At 57.0% G+C, this 18929-nt stretch overlaps 1 protein-coding gene across 1 annotated transcript in view; it reads right to left on the minus strand.

The window, feature by feature from the left end:
• Nucleotides 1–8596, minus strand: part of LOC103605135 — a 37937-nt gene extending 29341 nt beyond the window's left edge. The window contains exon 1 of the mRNA XM_008589721.1: nt 8520–8596. Within this exon, the coding sequence (XP_008587943.1) occupies nt 8520–8596 (77 nt within the window). The remainder of the gene's footprint in view (nt 1–8519) is intronic.
• Nucleotides 8597–18929: the final 10333 nt, after the last annotated feature.

The following is an 18929-nucleotide window of genomic DNA, read 5'->3' on the forward strand; positions in this document are numbered from 1 at the left end:
CGGCCGCCCGCCAGCTGCGGCCACGGCCACGCTGCCCCGCGCGTCTGTCACGGCGGACGCCACGGCCACAGGCACGCAGCTGTCACCTCGCCCGCGACCCGCACGCCCGCTGGGGGCCGCACTGGCACCGCCTGTCCGTTTGGAGATGGATCGATGGCTTGACTGCCAGTGGCGACCCCCATCCCGGACGGAAATACCTCTCGTCTGACCCCCACTGCTCGGCCCAGAGCACAGCCCCACGCCCTGGTGGGCAGGAACTCCCTCCACTCACCCACTACCTAGCGGGGACTGACCCCAGCACGTCCAGGGTGCTCCGTATCCCCACCCCATGCCCGGGGGGTCTGGGCCTCTGGGCTGTCCCCCCCCATCTCACCTTTGTCATTCAAGGGTAACCCCCAATACCATTGTCTCACCCACACCCCTGCATTTCTTTAGGAACTACGTTGTGGGCAGGGCACCAGTAGAGGGGACCCACCCTAAGCCCGCCTGCCCCTAGGTGCTAGGACCCTCCAGGACAAACCTGCCCCACACCTTGGCATCAGGTCCGAGGGCTGTCTAGCTCACAGAAGGGTGCTCAGTGGACCACGGAGGGGGGAACGCCCTTCACAACCCCAGGCTCTTATCCTCAGTTGGGTGACCCACTATCAGCTCCCTAGCCAGCTCTGACCCAGGACCGTAGCTGCTGGGGGTTGGGGCGGGAGGGTAGAGGGGACCGGAACGGAGAGAATGCGAAGGCCTGGAGGCCTTCTTTGCCTTCTCTGCCTCTCCTCCCAGCTGGCCCTCTGTGCTCAGCCTGCCCTTCCTGCCCGCCATGTGTGTGTCTTCTGCCCACGCCACCCCACCCTGCCCCTGTCCCGCTGACTTGAGTCCTACAAGCACCTCCAACTCAATGAATCCGGACTGGACCCCCTCCCCACCTCTGTCTCAAGGGCCCCCAGCTCAAGAGCCGCTGAAGCTCCCTGGGTCAAGATTCGGGGTCCCTCTCTCCTCCTTCAGCATTCCCTGGCTTTCAGGATAGCCCTGATGGGCCTAGGTCAGGGGCAAGATTTCGGGTGAGCTCTCTGCAGGAGGCTGTACCTCTCTGAGGCTCAATTTCCCATCTGCAGAATGGGGGACCGAGTGACTTCAGACTGAAGGAGCTGGGTCTCTTCTGTGGTCTTCTGTGGGCAGCACAGGTCAGACGGCGAGCTGTCTGCAGGACTGTCTCTTCCCTGGGATGGGAGCTCCTTTGGGCAGGGACCAAATCTGAGTCACATTTGCGAGATCTCACCGGCCCCCGCTTCCTCCCACCTGAACTCTTCAGACTGTCTTGCCTTATCTGTTTGTCCATCAGCGACCAGGACTTGTGTTTTTCCCAATGACAAGCTCTACTTTCCTGTCCCGGGTCATAGCTCTGGCTTAATCCTCACAGGAGGACCTTCCCTTCTCTAACTACGTGGTTTGCCAGGCCCAGCCCCAAAGCTGCCAGCTCCATGAAGCCCCCCTTGGCCAGCCTGGCCAGAAACGGTCCCAGGCACCCGCCACCTCCTGCCTCCATCACCAGGGCCGTCATTTCCGTGGTTTTCATTGGGGTGGATCGTGTTCTTGCCTCTCTCCCCACTCTACTTGCCCACCCAGTGGGGGTGCTCCAACAAGGAAAGACCCAGATTGTTCATTTGTGTCCCTCCCCCCAGTACCACCTCAGGCCCTTGGCCTGGCTGTAACTGTCACAGATGACAGAAGCCTGAAGACAACCTGTTTGCTCTTGAAACTGGCAAGCGTAGCAGCTGAAGTTTCTCCTGGCGCACAGGGCGTCTGCCCCACGCTTCCTCCTGACCTCTCATCTCTGCACCTCCCTCCGGAGGCAGAACCTCCATCCTTATCGCTTGTGACCCCAGAGAGAGACCTCCTCTCTTGCCGCATCCCTGTAACAAATCTCGTGGGGGGATTCTAATCTCCCCGCTTGGTCCTGTGCCAGACTTGAGCTAAGGGTGGCAGCTGGGGCAGGGGCTGGGAGGGCACTGGGACTGGCAGTGCGGGCTGAATCACCTGGGATGAGGCAGGCAGTACCCCAAAAGAAAAGAGGCCGGCAGACACAAACGACAGCTCTCCACCCTCGCATGACACAAAGCAGGTGCCCGAGGAATGTTCTCTTCATGGGTGGCCAGGATTAGACGGGGTCGGGCAGGAGCCAGAGGGAGCCAGACCGCTGGGGCTGCTGCAGGATCCCTAATCGCTCACGTTCACTGCATTCTGCAGACAGTCACCAGGTGCCCACTCTGCGCCAGACACTGCTCGGCCGTGGGACAAACTTGGTAAACAAAGTCAGACACAGTCCCTGCCTGATGAACAGGCATGGACCAGATGTCCCCCCATAAAAGGGGGCACTTGAGGTTACAGGGCGACCACACCACCCTGCTCAGTGGCTCCTCACGGCCACCTGTTACAGGGCAGGGTGGTTACGGGCTGGACTGTGTCCCCCCACCCAAGTCATGTGTTGAAGTTCCAACCCCTAGTACCTCAGAATGTGACTATATTTGGAGAGCGGGTCTTTACAGAGACAAGTTAAATGAGATCATTAGGGTGGGCCTTAATCCAACATGACCAGTGTCCTTATAAGAAGAGATTAGGGCACAGACATGCACAGAGGACAACCACATGAGGACACAGGAAGAAGATGGCATCTGTAAACCAAGGAGAGAAGTCTCAGAAGGAACCAGCCCTGCTGACACCTTTATCTTGGACTCTTGGCCTCCAGAACTGGAAAGAAATAAATCTCTACTGTTTATACCACCAATCTGTGGCATATTATGCAAGCCCTCACACACTAATGCAAGGACACAGGCCCAGAGCAGCCACCTGACCCTGAGGGCCACACAGCTGGTGCTGGGCAAGGCTGCCCCCGGCTCCCCACCTCCTCTGCTGGAAGCTGAGCTGAACTTGGGGGATGTGCTGTGTTAGCAGCTCTGGGAAGGTGGCCTGGCACCTCCCACACCCCTGGGGCCAGCTGAACCTGCTGGGCCCACAGACCCCTGTCTCCCGGCCTCGGAGCCCCGAGGGAGGCATCGGGGGCAAGGTGACTGGAGTCAAGAGAAAACCCAGGTGACAAGTGAAAGCAGGGATGTTGTGGCTGAACAAAGGCACACAGAAATAAGTCAGCAATAAATTTTTGGTTTTTTTTATAAATCGTCCAGTTCTGTGTATTTTGTTACAAGCAACAGAAACAGACGAATACAGGCCCCCAGCCCACACCTTATAAGCACCATTTATCTCCCGTTTACAAAGGTGAGAGCCAAGTGCACTGATGCCTCCTGACTTGTCCAAGGCCCCTCGGCTGGGACCCTGCGCTCAAGAGGGTCTGTCCATGGGGCCCAAAGCCCATGCCCTTTCCACACCTGGTCCGCTGCCTGTCACAGGGCAGGGGGACGGTCAGCACCTGTAGATTCTAGAAAGAACACTCCTGACTCACCAGGGTAGGTCCAAGAAAACCCTGGGGGTGGGGCCCACCCAGGACAGGGGCCCCCTCGAGAGGGGTGGAGCCTGCCCCAGCCTCTCCCAGCCCTAGAGCACAGGCCCTGGTCCCTTCTGCTCGGTCACTGTCCCTGCCCAGCATGGGCAGCACGCCTGCTTACAAGGTGGGCTCCCGCGCCCCCTCTGGGGGGTGCTGAGCACCCCAGGAGGTAGAAGAGTGTTTCAACACTCAGACACATCCTGGTGCTCGTGCCCTGTTACAGGCATTTGGGAGGCACCCCGTAAGGGTCATGGCTGGGGGAAAGGACCCAGGACCACCCCGGCTTTGTCAGAGGAGGGAGCTGGAGCTGAGAATGCCCTGAGGACAAACATGTCCTGACCTCCCCTTTGCGCCAGACCCTGTGCTGCAGACACATGGGGGAGGGGAAGGGACACCTAAGACTGTCCCTGGCCTCGGGGGCTTCTTATCTGATGGAGAGACAGAGAAGTGGGCAGGCGGTGACGTCACAGTGTGGTCAGTGGGACAGAGGAGCCACAGAAGGGCAGAGAGGGCTTCCTAGAGGGGGTGATGCTCTGGCCGAGGCCAGGGAGCAAGCAGGAATAAACTAGGGGCAGATAGCAGGAAGGGCATTCCAGACAGAGGGAACAGCACGTGCAAAGCCGGGGCCGGGGAGCTGCGCTTGCTCTGTTTAGCAGGGAAAGGCAGGGACTGGGCTGTGAAGGACAGCCCACCGTGCTCGGGCCTCGTCCCAGGGGCGGTAGGGACCCATGGCAGGATTTTGAGCAGGGACAACAGGATCCAATCAGTGCTTAGGTAGAAAAAGACTTCTGAGCCCAGGATGCTTCCAGAATGTGCAGACCGAAGGCCTCAGGGTGACAAGCAGGTGGGAAGGGCATCTGAGCAGATTTTATAGCCCTTCCCACAGTCATGGGACTTGTGAGTGTCCAGATGAAGGGAGAAAGGGGGAATAAAGCCCCCCACCTCATACCTTGGGTGCTGCCGCATGTAGAAAGGCCGCTCAGAGGGCTGTGGCCCAGCTGGCGAAGACCCAGAAAGGGGCTGCAGGGGATGGGAGGATGGTGAGAGCTCAGGGCGTGCGGGGGGTGAGCAGGCTAGGAGGGCTGTCGGTTCCTCACAAGCCCGCCACGGATACCGACACAGCCCCCATCTGAGCAGCGACAGCCACCCCAGGATCCAGCCTGGGAAAGACCGGGGAAGCCGTCGGGATGGGGAAGGAAGCCTGGGGGCCAGGACTGCTTGCAGACTGGGCTCCGGGCCACAGAGCCCCTCCTGCAAGAACTGCACTGGGAGTCTCTAAGGCCCCGAGGGCCAAGCCCAGGGCTGAAAGCTCCACTCACCATTTCCCTTGGTTGGGTGAGTCCCCACTTTTGTCCACTCTTTGCCCAAGGACTTTTGCACTTGGCAGAACCCACTTTCCTGGCCCTCAAGATAAAGTGCAGACTCCCCCAGTGAGCCCTTCACACGTCAGGCCCTGAGGATGTCCAGCCTTATCTCAACACCCCCCTCAGACCCTGGGCTCGCTGCAGTTACAGAATTGGAGCACAGGTGATGCAGCCCTATTCCCACCTGACCTGGGGAGGAGGTGGCGGGGGCACGACGGTGCCCATTCTGCAAATATTTTTTTTTTTCCTTTTTGTCTTTCTTACTGACTGGTAACGGGATCGCAACCCTCGGTGTAGCGCCCGTACCAGGGACTGGCAACAGGATCGCAAACCTCGGTGTTGCACCCGCACCTCGCTCAGCCAGTGAGCGGGAACCGGTCTCCACATGGGATCCGAACCCTCGGCGGGAGCACAATCGCGCTCCTAAGCAGCGCACTCTCCAGTGCGCCACCAGGCTGGCCCCATTCTGCAGATATTGAAACCAAGTCCTGAGAGGTCATGTGCTCAGACCAGCATCCCACAGCTAGTTCAAGCTCCGACGAGGGCTGTGCTACAAGCCCACAGCTACCAGGCCCCAGACACTTCACCAGCCTGGAGAAACGGGGACAAGGGGGCACAGCTGCATGGTAGAAAGATAGCCCAGAGGAAGGCTGCAGAGCCAGGGGTGGGGATGCAAGTAGAAGGGGTGGCCCGGCAGCAAGAACCGGCCTCAGGGTGAAGGAGGCAGCCCTGCACACACCAGGGGTGAAGATGGAGGTTCAGACAGCCCCTAGCCACTCATCCTGAAATCCCAAGCTGCCCTTCATGTGCCTCCCCCCTCTGTCCTCTGTCCCGCACCTTGGGCCCTCTGGATCCCCCAGCACAGCCTCCCAGAGCCCCTCTACCTTCAGCCCCTCCTTCAACCGCTCCCTTTGCTTTCCGCTCTGATGGAGCTTCTGGCTGCCTGGTCCCCCCCCTCCCTTTGCACCCCTGGGCCTGTCCTCCTGCCCCTTGTTGGGGCTTCCAGGTCATGTTCCCTCCCTGCTCCCTAAAAGTCTCCCAGTGCTGAATCTCCGTCCCCACGCCCCCTGCTTGCTGCAGGAGCCTCCTCACTGGACTCCCTGTCTGTCCTCTGCACAGGCCTCCCGCGCCACGCCCACCTGCCCCTCGGGCTCACCTCCCTGCAGTGCTGGGAGCACCTGGTGCACTCACGCCTCACAGCTCTGTACCTGCTGTCTGGCCGGCCCGCTCGTCCCTTGTCCCTCCGTCCCTCCGATGTTGGCATCACTCCGTCCCACACCCTCTTCAAGTCTTTGGTCAAGTGCTGTATTCACTCTGAGGTCCACTCTGACCACCTACTTAAAAATCGCCCCTGTACCCACCATTCCAATCTTCCTCTCCTGCTCTCTGTTTCTTTCTAGCACCGAGCACTTTATAATACTCTGTGGTAGACAGAATAATAGTCCCCAAGATGTCCACGTCCTGTTCCCCTGAACCTGTGAATTATGTGACTTTACCTGGCCAAAGGGATCTTGCAGGGCTGGCCGGTTCGCTCAGCTGGTTGGAGCATAGCCTTGTAACACCAAGGTCAAGGGTTCAGATCCCCAGACCTGCCAGCCGCCAAAAAAAGTAAATAAATAAATAATAATAAGTTTTTTTTAAAAAGGGATCTTGCCGGTGTGATTAAGTGAAGGCCCTTGAAATGGAAAAATTATCCTGGATTATCCAGTGGATCCTAATGTCATCACAAGGAGGAGGCAGGAGGGTCCGAGCTGGAGGAGGAGGAGACGTGAGGATGGAACCCGCCATCAGAGAGCGATTTGAAGGTGCTGCGCTGCTGGCCTTGCAGACAGAGGAAGGGGCCGTGAGCCAAGCAATGCAGGTGGCCTCTAAAAGCTGGAAGAGATGAGGAATGGACTCCCCCCAGAACCTCCAGAAGGAACCTCCCTGCTGGCACCTGAGCTTTAGCGCTTCTGATGTTCGGACCGTAAGAGAATGAGTGTGTGTTCTTGAAGCCACCGGGTCTGCGGTAGTTTACGGCAGCAGCAGGACACGAGCACAGACACTGCATCGGGCCTCATTTATTCTGTATAGTCTGTCTCCCCCACTAGCATGTCAGCTCTGTGGGGCAGGGGCCCTCCATCTCCCCCCTGCTGCTCCTCAGCACTTAGTGCAGTGCTGGCCCCGGGTTCCACGAGGATGTTAAACCTCGGGGCCTTTGCTCAGCCTGGTGTGGGCCTGGGGTGCCCTCCTGCCCCCCACCCCCACGCCCCTCTGGCTCCAGGCGCTTTCCTCTGCCCTGCCAGCCTGGGCATCGCCGCCTCCCTCGCCCCAGCCCTGAGACCAGTGGGCGACCTTTGCCTCTGAGCCTGTCTCTCCTGCCAACTCATGCTCTGCCTCAGGGAAGAGGCCTCATCTGACCCCCTCTGGCTCCTGGCCCAGGTCCCGGGGCACATCAGGTCCTGGGTGCACTGTCACCCTGGGGAGCCCTCAGACAGTAGTTCCTCTGGGGCCATTCACCCCTTGTGCACCCATAGGCGTGCTCTTTTCGGGAGCACCCTTGCTCAAGGGCCCCTCCTTCAGGAAGCCTTCCCTGACCACCCCTTTTCTCTGAGCTCCCACGGGGCCACTCTGCCCACTCGTGCACCTTCAGAAGGGCCAGCCTGCCCACAGGTGCCTTCCAGCCAGCACCCAGTGCCATGGGGCCTTCTCTCCCTGGCCCTGGGACAGAGCCCCTTTTGGTCCCCTCCTCCTGACCCCCACCCCATTGCCATCTGGGCTTCTGAGCGCTGGCCTTGGCCCTTGGATGTCTCCCTGCCAGCTGATGGTCCAGGCTGCTCTGACCATTGGTCCCAGCCCCATAATGAAGCTTCTGCCCAGGGAACGTCAGGACCAACCTGCATGTGCTCTTGGCCCCTGGAGGGACAAAACTGGGCCTACTCTTGGTGGTTATGTGTCCTTGGACGCACCACTCAACCCTCTGAGCCTCTGTTTCTTTATCTGTGAAGGTGGCAGCCCACAGGGGAGGGGGCATGCAAGACCTCAAGGAGGGTCAGGACCAGGACATCAGTGCCTGCCCGCCCAGGGGCTGAAGGTCTGATGGTTCTGTGTATCCCATACAAACCAGCACGCGGTACACTTCAGTGCCTGGGGTGCCTTCCATGTAGCAGGCACTCAGTGAAGGTGCTACTAGCAAGTGGCTGAATGACACCCACAATCCCAAGTCACATATATCTTTGGCTTAAAAATGCCCTCAGGTGGGCTGGCCCCGTGGCTCACTTGGGAGAGTGTGGTGCTGATAGCGCCGAGGCCGCGGGTTCGGATCCTATATAGGGATGGCCGGTGTGCTCACTGGCTGAGTGTGGTGCGGACCACAACGTGCCGAGGGTTGCGATCCCCTTACCCGTAAAAAAAAAAAAAAAAAAAATGCCCTCAGGTGTAAGACGCGCCACCAAGGAGAGCTCTTCAGGGAAACCTGGGTCACCCCTGCGTCCACCATGCACCTCTGTTGTAAGTGGCTTCCGCCGTTTGCAAGTGTCTGGGGGAAGGAGGCAAGGGCATAGAGGCACGACGTGGAGGCTCTTCCCTGCTGGGGCCCTCAGGACACTGTTCCCTGTGGGCCTGGGCCCAGTGGAACCTCCAGCTTCTCCAGGCCCCTTCCGGCTTGAGCCTAGCAGGGGCGCCACCTTGTGGCAGCCACTGACAGCGCGGCACAGGGGCCCGACAGAGGCTGCAGCCCCTGGCGCAGCTCACTGGGGCCCATCGTCACCCCTGACCCGGCAGGCTCCTTGCCCAGCAGCCTGGCAGCCGCGGGCACCACTTGGGGCCACATGGGCAGGGTCTTCTTTCCTAGCAGCCCTTTCTCCCATCCCCTGGGGACAGACGCTAGCCTGGGTTTGAACTTAGGCTCTGGGTTCTACCTGCTGGGTGACCTTAGCAAGTCTCTCCACTTCTCTGAGCCTCGGTTTCCCTACTTTGCAGGGTGGTGGGTGGGCCTCCTTCCTTCCATCCTGCCCCTCACTCATTCTGCAGCCATGCACAGCGGCGGGCAGCCATCAGACCTGGTCCCCAAAGACCTTCTTTTGAGCGAGAGAGACATGTGTGTGAGCCTCAAGCCCTCGTGCTCCGTGGGGGCGGGGGAGCTGGAGGGCGGGTCTGCCCCGTCCTGGAGAGCTGGGGGAGTCTCAGAGGAGGGGCTTTCAAGCTGAGGAAGGTTTCTGAGGGAGGGCAGGTGGGCAGAGGCCAGAGGGAGCAGGTCGTGGAGAGGTGACCACGTTCTGTATCTTTAAAGAGCTGCAGGCACAGACTCCAACCCGTGAGAGCCGCTAGGCGGGCCAAGCCCGGCAAAGCCATGGGGATCCAGCCCCTCACCCCAGTGTGCCACGACGTGGGACATGGAGTCACAGGAGATTATTCTCCAGCTTTCAGACTTATGTTGTTTTCCCTGTTGGGTCTTGGACTTACTTGGGACCAGTCACCCTCTCTTCTTGCCTGTTTCTTGCTTTTGGGATGGGAAATTTATCTACACCTGTCCCACCACTGTATTTTGGAAGCATGCTCTTGGACTTCCCAGCCTCCAGAACCTTGAGCCAAGTAAACTTCTATTGTTTGTAAATTATCGTCTCATTCTGTTATAGCAGCACAAAATGGCCTAAGACATTACCTAATATACTTTCTGTCCCAGGATCCCAGTCAGGACCCCACGTGACATTTAGTCATCACATCTGCTTGAGCTCCTCCTGGCTTTGAGGTGTAGGAGCCGAGGAAAGACTTCCCATTCACCCCTGAAGTTTCTCTGAAAAATTAAGTAGTAAACAGATTAATATTCAGAAAAGTCATAACAAAGTTTATTGTTTAACGTGCAGGGAGGGGAAATGCATGGGGCAGTCGTGAGAGAGTAATGTCCCAATTTTTCAGTGGGGTACAGGTGTTATATACCCTCTGCATGGGCAAAGGGGAGCTGGGGGCGCAGGAGTGAATGATTCTCAGGGGCACTCCGTGGGAGAACAGACAGTGGCCTGGGACAAAGTCTATTGGAGCCACAGAGCAGACAGTGACTGGTTAAACAATTCTCTTCTCAATACTGAATGGTACTGAAATAGAAGACAATGGTCTGTGACGAATGTCTGTCCAGGTGTGTTGCCAGGCTCCTGTCTTCCTTCCTGTGACAAGAGTGAAGTTAATGAAACTCAGGGCAAGGACCATGGGTGACTGTCTTCTTTGGCGGGTCCAGACATTAGGCAAATGAAGGACCAGCCTCATCCTGTGCTTCAGGGAGAGACAGAGGATCGAGAGATGTGGTGGGGTCAGAGGGACGCGGAGGCTGCTCCGTTGCTCCAGCAGGTCAACGCGCCGTATTCTGGAGTGGCCGCTTTCTGCTCCCCAGCAGTGCTGTGCTGGTCTGGGATTTTGTAGATGCCCCTCGACTGCACTCTGCCTGATGTTTTCTCAGAGTTAGACTGAAGTTACAGGTTTGGGGAGGAAGACTGCAGAGGCAAAGGGCTTCTCATCACAGCCTGCCAAGGCTGCGTGTCCTGCGCGTGGCTCGTCACCACTGCATGGACCTTGATCACCTGGCTCAGGTGTACCTGTCAGGCTTCTGCACTGAAGATTCCCCCTTTCCATTCTGTACTCCTTGGAAGGAAGTCAGGGCAGTGACATTTGTCTATTTAAAATTTATATATATATAAATCACCATGAGAAATTAATTTTATTTTATACTGCCAATATTTTCTTAGATTTACCCCCATATTTATGTATTGTGCTAAAATATACATAACGTAAAACTTACCATCTTACCATTCTGAGCGACATTAGGTACACTCAGATGGCTGCGTGACTGTCACTGCCATCCAGCTCCAGAAGTTTTTCTCATTTTGCAAAACTTGAACTTTGTCCCCATTGAACAATGACTCCCCGCTCCTCCCTCGCTCCAGCCCCCAGCATCCCCCATTCTACTTTTTGTCTCTGTGATTGTGACTACTCTAGGGACCTCGTCTAAGTGGAACCTCACAGGATTCATGCTTTTGTGACTGGCCCATTTCACTCAGCATAATGTCCTCCTGGTTCATCCATGTGCTAGCAGGTGTCAGAATCCCATTCCTTTTTATAGCCGAATAATATTCCATCGTATGGAGACAGCACGTTTTGTTTATCCGCTCACCTGTGGACGGACACTTTGCTGCTTTCTCCTTTTAGCTCTTGTGAATAATGCTGCTGTAATCATTGGTGTACAAGTATCTGTTTGAGCCCCAAAAGTCAATTCTTTGGGGCAAATACTAGGAGTGGAATTGCTGGGTCATGTGGTAACTCTATGTTTAACTCTTTGAGGAATGGCCCGACTGTTGTCCCCAGTGGCGGCACCATTTTACAACCCACCAGCAATGTAGGAGGGTTCCAGTTTCTCTACGTGTTACTTTCCGTTTATTATTATTATTATTATTATTATTATTATTATCTTTTTGCAACAAAAAATTTGCCTTTATTCAGAATCATAAGAGATTTTTTTAAATCTTACCATTATGGAAGTTTAAAAAAAGATAGCACTCAGTGCAATGAAACACTACGTTTAATTAGTATTTAAATACTTAGGCATTTTCTCAGTTACATGTGAGAATTTAGCTTGATCCAAACTCAAATATCCATTTCTCACATCTTTCCATGTCTGCAGCAGATACTGACTTAGAAACCTTTTTTAAAGCCATTTCAAAATCCTCCACAGTTGTAGGCGTGTGCATTTCTTCTCTTGAAAGTATTCTTATTTTTAAGAGGCTGTCCACCCTAATGGGGGTGAAGCGGTGTGATTTTTAAAATTTTTTTAAAGGAGATGTTTTGGACTGAATGCTTGTGTTCACCTCAGTTCATGTGCTGGAGCTCTCACCCCCACTGGGCTGGGGTTTGGAGATGATCACTCTGGGAGGTGACTGGGGTTAGACGGGGCCCTCCCCGTGGGATGAGTGCTCTTGTGAGAAGAGGGACCGAGTTGGCCGGCCCCTTGCCTTTAGACTTCCCAACCTCCAGAACTGTGAAAAAGTAAGTGTCTGTTGTTTAATCTCCCAGTCTGTGGAATTTTGTGACAGCAGCCAAGCCGGTTGAGACAGTAGGTTTCAAATGCAAAAGGTGCAAAAGGATGTCCCCTCGCCCCTGCCCCAGCCAGAGAAGTCCCTCGGGGGAGGGGACACCTAAACCAAAACCCCACAACGAGGCCGTCAGTCACGTGAGAAGAACATTCTAGGCAAAAGGCAGAGCCTGTGCAAAGGCCCTGAGGCAGGAAAGGCCACACTCCCACCTCTCGGCCAGTCACAGACTCGAGGAATGGGCAGGAAGGCAAGCAGGCCCCGGGGCAAAGCGTGTTCTGCTGGTCTGTCCCAAGAGAGGAACTTGTGTCAGATGCAAGCCCCCCAGTCCCCAGGCACCCTGCTTGGCTCAGATGACACATTTTCCCAGCAAGACGTTTAAAATGGAGGGAGCGGTGGGTCAATGTCCATTCTGGCCCAGGCCCCTTAACTGGCCACAGTCTGGTCCTTCGAGTAGCTCTCAGATGACACTGAACTCTGCTTGGAAGGAGGGAGGGGCGAGATGGTTGCTGGGGAGGCAGCCAGGGGCCTGCAATGGATGTCGCTACAGGTGTCACAGACTTCCGGGTGGTTAAGGAGGGCAGAGTCACATTTTTATTTATTTTATTTTATTTATTTATTTTTTGCAGCTGGCCGGTGCGGGGAGCCAAGCGCATGACCCCGGGGTTGTAAGGCTGTGCTCCAACCAACTGAGCTAACCAGCCAGCCAAGAGTTACATTTTTAAAAGATCACTCTGGCTGTCCCAGCCACATGGATCGAAGAGGGCAGAGCAGGGTCAGGGGGACCAGCTAGCACACTCCCTCTTTGTCAGGGTGGGGAGAGATGCTGACAGCCTGGCCCCAGGTGGTACTGCAGCGATGGAGACCCCCGTGTGCTGCATGGGTGGAGTCAACAGACCTGCTGCTGGACAGCAGGTGCGGCGGGAGGTGGTTGGCAGGGCCTACTGGACCAGGAAGGGGCCAGGCCCAGAGGCCATTCACAGCTCTTCTGGGGGCCACAAAGATCCATGGCCAGGAACCTGGACTGCCCCTCGACTCCCCTGCCTCCATCCAGCCAGTGAAAGGAAGCACTATTCATAACTCACCAGGACAACAGGCATACGCCAGGACTTTCCCGGGTGATCAGGACCTACCTATGGCCACCTCCGCTGGCCTCTGTCACTTACACCTTCACAGTGGGTCCTGGATCAACGTCACTCTCTCTTTATACACACCTCTTGGAAGGAAAGGTGTCAATGCCCTGAGTAAGCTGTGTCTGTACCTGCCACCAGCCTGGCCTGACCTCCGGCCACCGGGGGCCCTGCTGGTAATCCCCCACTGGCTGACCTCCCAGGCTCCTCCCTGGCCCTGCGGTGGGTCCTTTTCACTTCCTGAGGGCCACACATGGGAAGCCCACTGGATTTACACGGTAAAGTGCACGTGGGGGGTACCCTCCCAAAAGGAGGGGCAGCAAAGACGTGGGCGAGTCTGCCACAGGCACGCGCGGGGCCCTGTGTCTTGGGGAGGGGCGGGAGTGGGGCAGGCAGCCTGGGGCGTCGAGAATGTCTGAGGACCAGGGATGTGGTGGGCAGGGGCCTCAGCCCACCAGGAGCTCAGACCGGCCCCTCCGGCCAGGGCGGGCCTCCTCAGCCCCCAGCTCCGGCCACATCCTCAGAGATGAATGACCCCTTGGGGTCAGCACCACCCTCCTTCATGCCCGCTGCTTAGTCCTTTGTGGGTCCGTCTCCTCCTCCTCTCCCCACCGCCCTCCCTCCCAGCCCAGCTTGGACAAGGAGGAGTGGGGTGCAAGTGTGGCCTGGAACCCTGTCAGCCCCCTTGGGCTGCAGCCTCAGAAATGCTGCTCCGGGGACAAGGGAGGCCCCGTGTGCCTGACGCGGCCTCCAGGGGCACGACCCTTGGCAGAGAGGCCCGGGCTGCGGGTGTGACCCACGTGGGGGGCGGGGGTGGGAGGCCTGGGAAGGGCCACAGGGACACGTGGCGGAGGAGGGAGCTGAGCAGGCCCGTCCAGAGCCAGCCTGAGACCCCTGGTCCCCCAGCTAGCACCCCCCAGTTCTGCTGCCCCAGGCGCCCCACCACATCCTCGGCCCCGTGTCCCTCAGCCCGGCCAGGCCCGACGCTGGGCTCCACACTGACCACCACACTGACCACGTGAGAGGACAAGAACCTCGGGCCAGCCCTGCATCTGCCCGGCCCGGGGACCCTGGGCGGAGCTGGCCCTGGGCTCACTGGGGCCACCTGTGGCTGCTCACAGCCTCAGCCCCATAATTCTGGGCCTGATTTATCTGTCACTTGTCCTCTGTGCCAGCTGCCTTGGCTGTACTTGCCATGCGCCAAGTGCTGTGCTGAGCCACTTCTAAACCCCACAGGGGACAATACTTGCTCTCATCGACAGCCTCTCCCTGTTTCACGCGAGGAGAATCACAGGAGGACACGTCTGTTCTGAGGACGAGGGCATCGGCTTGCTGGAGGCAGGAGGCCACCTGGGGAGAGAGTGAGAAGCCGTGAGATGATGACGATGATGATGGTGACAGCGACGGCTCACATCCCAGTGCGCTGGGGACACGGGATGCCTTCTGTGGGGGGTGACTGGAGTCTGTTCCTCCACCTCCCGTAAGACCCCAGCCTCAGCGTGCTTCGGGACATGAGTCCGTGTGGGTGGAGCGTGAGGCGTGGGGCCAGAGGCCAGGGCCCTGCGAGGAGGGGCCCGTCTCCTTGGACAGCTGCGATCCTCCCCGTCACACAGAGGGCAAGACCAGGGCTCCCAGGGCTGACATAATGTTCCCAGGCCAAGCCACAGCATGACCCCGGCCCTCGGGGGGCTGCCCCACTCCCCTAAGGCCCCCAAGGCCAAAAGCCCCCAGGGCCCTCAAAGTCTCCTAGATGCCCTCCCAAGCCGTCTAAGATCCCAAAGATCTTCCAAGGTCCCCCAGGCCTCCAGAGGCTCCCCAAGACTTCCCAGGCCCCATAAGGCCCCAGAGATCCTCCAAAGACCCCTCAAGGCCCTCCCAGGACTCTCAAGGATCCCCAAGGTCCCCCAGGACTCCCAAGCCGCCCATGGCTCTCTAAGCCCCCAAGGACCGCCCAGACTCTTTTTTTTTTTTTTCAGCAGCTGGCTGGGAGGGGGTTTGAACCCTTGACCTTGGTGTTATCAGCATTGAGCTCTAACCAAGCAAACTGACTGGCCAGCCCCATCCTCAGCCCCCAGGAGACTCCTTCCACAGCTGCCTCTTCTCCTGGGATGTCAGGCGGGGGGCCCCAGGGCGAGCCCAGCTGGTCAGCTCCTCACTTTCTCCTGTAGCTATTGCTCCTGTGCTGACCTATGGAGCGGCACCCTGGGTCATGTGACCACCTGGCCTAGGTCACATGGTATCAACATGACTGCCTACAGCTCTGCTGTTAGTGAGGCTGGGACCTAGTTCTCCTGCAGCTCCCCAGAGGCCTGCCGCCCTGGGTGCCCCAGGCACGGGCCCCCGCTCTAGAAGGAGAACAGAGAAGTCCTGCAACACAGAGGGCTGAGGGCGGGTCTGATGCTTTAACAGGCCCCCTGGGCCCTCCAGGAGCCCCCCCCAAGCCAGCCCTTGTCTATCGGTGGGGGAACCAGCAGCCCTAACCCCATACCTCACTCCCACAGCCCCTCCTTTGGGCTTGGGTCTCTCTTACCACTGCCAGTGCCAGGTGTATCCTGCGTCCCCTCCACCCCTTCCCCTGGACTGGAGGCCTAGGGCCAGGCCCCCAACCCGCCTCCATCTGGCTCTGCCCCCACACACGAAGACTGACCCTATCAACCAACACTCCCTGAAACACGCCACAAACCACAAACTCAGCCTCCCCTTTGCCCACAGGATGCCCACAGGAGGCAAAACTGTCACCAAGAGAAGGAGCAGAGGCCCGAACCGGCTCTGTCTCTGGGAAAAGAGCTTGCCCCGAGCCTCCAAAGAAGCTTGGCGGGAAGACAACAGACAGGCGCCCTCTGAGACCCGAGCCCGGGGCTGCTGTTTTGAGCTGAGGCTCCACCAGGCGGAGTGACGAGCCAGACGGGAAGGCAGGAAGGAGGGTTTGGCCACTGGCTGTGATGCCTCGGCGAGTCCCTTCCCCTCCCTGGGCCCCAATGCCCTCACTGCACACCTGGGTGTGGCATGTAGAGTCCCTAGGGATCAGAGCACAGACAGGAGAGGGGCCCCCAGCTTTAAATCCTGTCTGTGCTGCACACTGGCTGTAGGAATCTGGACGACTCACCCAGCCTCTCTGCACCTGAGTGTCCTCGTCTGTTAAGTGGGGATCAAATAGAATACACCACCAAGGTGCGTTAAGAAGAGTCAGTGAGTTCATATTTATAAAGCATTTAAAACAATGCCTGACACGTCATGAGTACAACAAAACCGACTGCTAAGGAAACAAACAAAGGCGCACACCTGGCCTGTTTGCCTCTTTGGACCTCTAAATCTCATCCAGCCATTTACTATTCGTTTAACAAACATTTACCCACCAGGTGTTCTTGCCAGGTCCTGGCTGGTCCCTGGGTCAACAGAGGTGAACCAAAGGAAAACACGACACAAGTAACCACATCCCACGGCAGCCTGGGTTCAAAGGGACGTGATTGGCAGGATGAAGCACTTCTGTGTGGGAGTTCAGGGAAGCCTTCCTGGAGGAGGGGGCATTCAAGCTGGCCGTGGAAGCAGCGGCGGTCAGCGACGGACACAAGGCGCAAAGGCTGATTGATCTGCAAGAGTCTGAACATGGGTGGGTGCTGAGTCAGCTGGGACCGAGGATCTGAAATGACTTTGTTGCAGAGGAGAGTGGACTCTCTCATCTGACCTGCGCATTGCACCTTTCCAGCATCACCCCCAACGGTTGTCCATGGCACCAGCCAAGCTGGGGGCCGGGAAGGGACAGGCATGGGCTGATGGCCTCTCAACACTGCTCCTCTCACATAGTGAGAGGACTATGTGACTCAGTGACTGCTGAGGTTGGGGGTCCTGACCAACACAACCCATGGGGAAAGACCCTTGGGGGTCTGGCCTGCCCCCCACACCCCCAGCAACACTTCTGTGATGTCATACCTCTTCAGGCCTCCAGCACCTGACAAGGTCCAAGGCCATCAGAAGCCACTGCTGAGGATGACTTGGGAGCCAGGGGCCTGCTTCAGCAGAGATTGTGCCCAGCAGCCAGTGATCTGCACTGACTCCCAGGAAGACAGCCAACCCCTGTGCCAGCCTACCCAGGCACGCACCTCTCCCCTCAGCGAGCGCTCGTGCAGCTCTCTAGACCCTGCCTGGCTGTCACCCCGTATGGGAACCTCACTGGCCCCTGGGCTGGGGTATGTACTCCCGTGGGGTCTCTGACCTTGGGGCTTCCCTCTTTTACATGGATGGAGTGAGAAGTTATATGTGACAGAAAAACCAACTGAGACCAGCTCAAGCAGAAAAGGAAATGTGTTCACTCATGTAAGTGCTAAGTCCTCCAGGCCCAGTTGGATCCAGGGCTCAAATGCTCTGCCTCTCTGTGTTGGCTCCATTGCCTGGCAGTCCCAAGCCAACATTCTCCCCTGCAGCAACCCTGGCAGGTCCAGAGATTTCCTCCACCCAACAGTTCTAACAGTTTTCAGAACTGAGGGTGGCTGTGGTTGGCATGTCCACCCAAAGCATGAAGGACTGGGGTTAGCTCTACCTGGGCCATGTGGCCTGAGAGGAGAAGGGGCGCAGTTATCAGTCAAAGGGGAGAGGACGCTGGCCATGCAGCAGCACAGCTGACTGCCACATTGTGGCCAGCCCCCCACCAGACTGCCTGCTGCTCAGGCAGGGACAGTGTCTGAGGCATCTGTGCTTCCGCGTTGCCTTGCATAGAGCCAGCACAGACGGAGCACTGTGGCACACAGGCTTTGGTTGGGTTCCTTGGGGGCTTGGCATATGCTGTTCCCTCTGCCTGGAACAGCCCTGCACTCCTCCGCACCCCCGTTGCCCTCATACCAACCTCATCCAGTAGATCTGGAATTGTAAGGACATGCACGTTAGACTCCGTCATTCTGTCCTCCCTGCCTCCTTCCCTCTCTCACACTTTCTGTCCTTATCTTCCTGTGCTGCACCCAGGAAAGTCCTTCAGATCCAGGCTCCAGTTCACTGATTCTCTCTTCAGCTATTTAATTCATGGAGTTTACAATCTTAACATTTATATTTTCATTTGTAAACATCTATTTGGTTCTTTTTAATATCTATCTGGTATTTAAAGAAATAGACCCTTTTCCCTTTTTTATCATCTTCCTTATTCCATCGTTTATTACTTCATCTATTTCTGCAATTTTTAGGTGTCTAAATCTATTTATTTCTATTGACTCATCTCATGGTGACTTGTTTCCTTGTGTTTAATTTTTTTTTTTTTAAATTGTGAGTTCAGGGGCTGGCCCGGTGGCGCACTGCTGCAGTGCGCCGCTTGGGAGTGTGGCGGTGCTCTCGCCGAGAGTTCAGATCCCACATACAGACCGGCCACTCACCGGCTGAGCGAGGTGTGGGCGCAGCACCGAGGGTTGCGATCCCGTTGCCGGTCCCGGTCCGGTATGGGTGCGACACTGAGGGTTGCAATCCATTGCCGGTCACGAAAAAAGACAAAAAAAAAAATGCCGTTGCCGGTCCCGGTCCGGTATGGGTGCGACACTGAGGGTTGCAATCCATTGCCGGTCACAAAAAAAGACAAAAAAAAAAAAAGATTGTGAGTTCATACTGGTTGGGCTTCATCAGCAGGAATCCTGAAGTCCTAAATTGGGATGCTTTCCTCCAGAAAGACTTCAGTTTGCTTCTGCCAGTCATAAAGGGGTGCTCCCAATCTGGGACCATTTTAACGTAATTTCTTGAGTTGGGATTTCCCTGTCTGTGAGGATGCTGTAAATTCAACTTCAGCTATGCCTGAGAGCAGGCCTTTGGTTGCAAATTCTCAAGGGAAATCACTATTGTTATTAAATATTTCCAGGCTGGCCCGTGGCTCACTCAGGAGAGTGCGGTGCTGATAATACCAAGGCCACGGGTTCGG

Source organism: Galeopterus variegatus, unplaced genomic scaffold (genome assembly GCF_000696425.1).
Source record: "Galeopterus variegatus unplaced genomic scaffold, G_variegatus-3.0.2 Scaffold5609, whole genome shotgun sequence".
Lineage (NCBI taxonomy): Eukaryota > Metazoa > Chordata > Mammalia > Dermoptera > Cynocephalidae > Galeopterus > Galeopterus variegatus.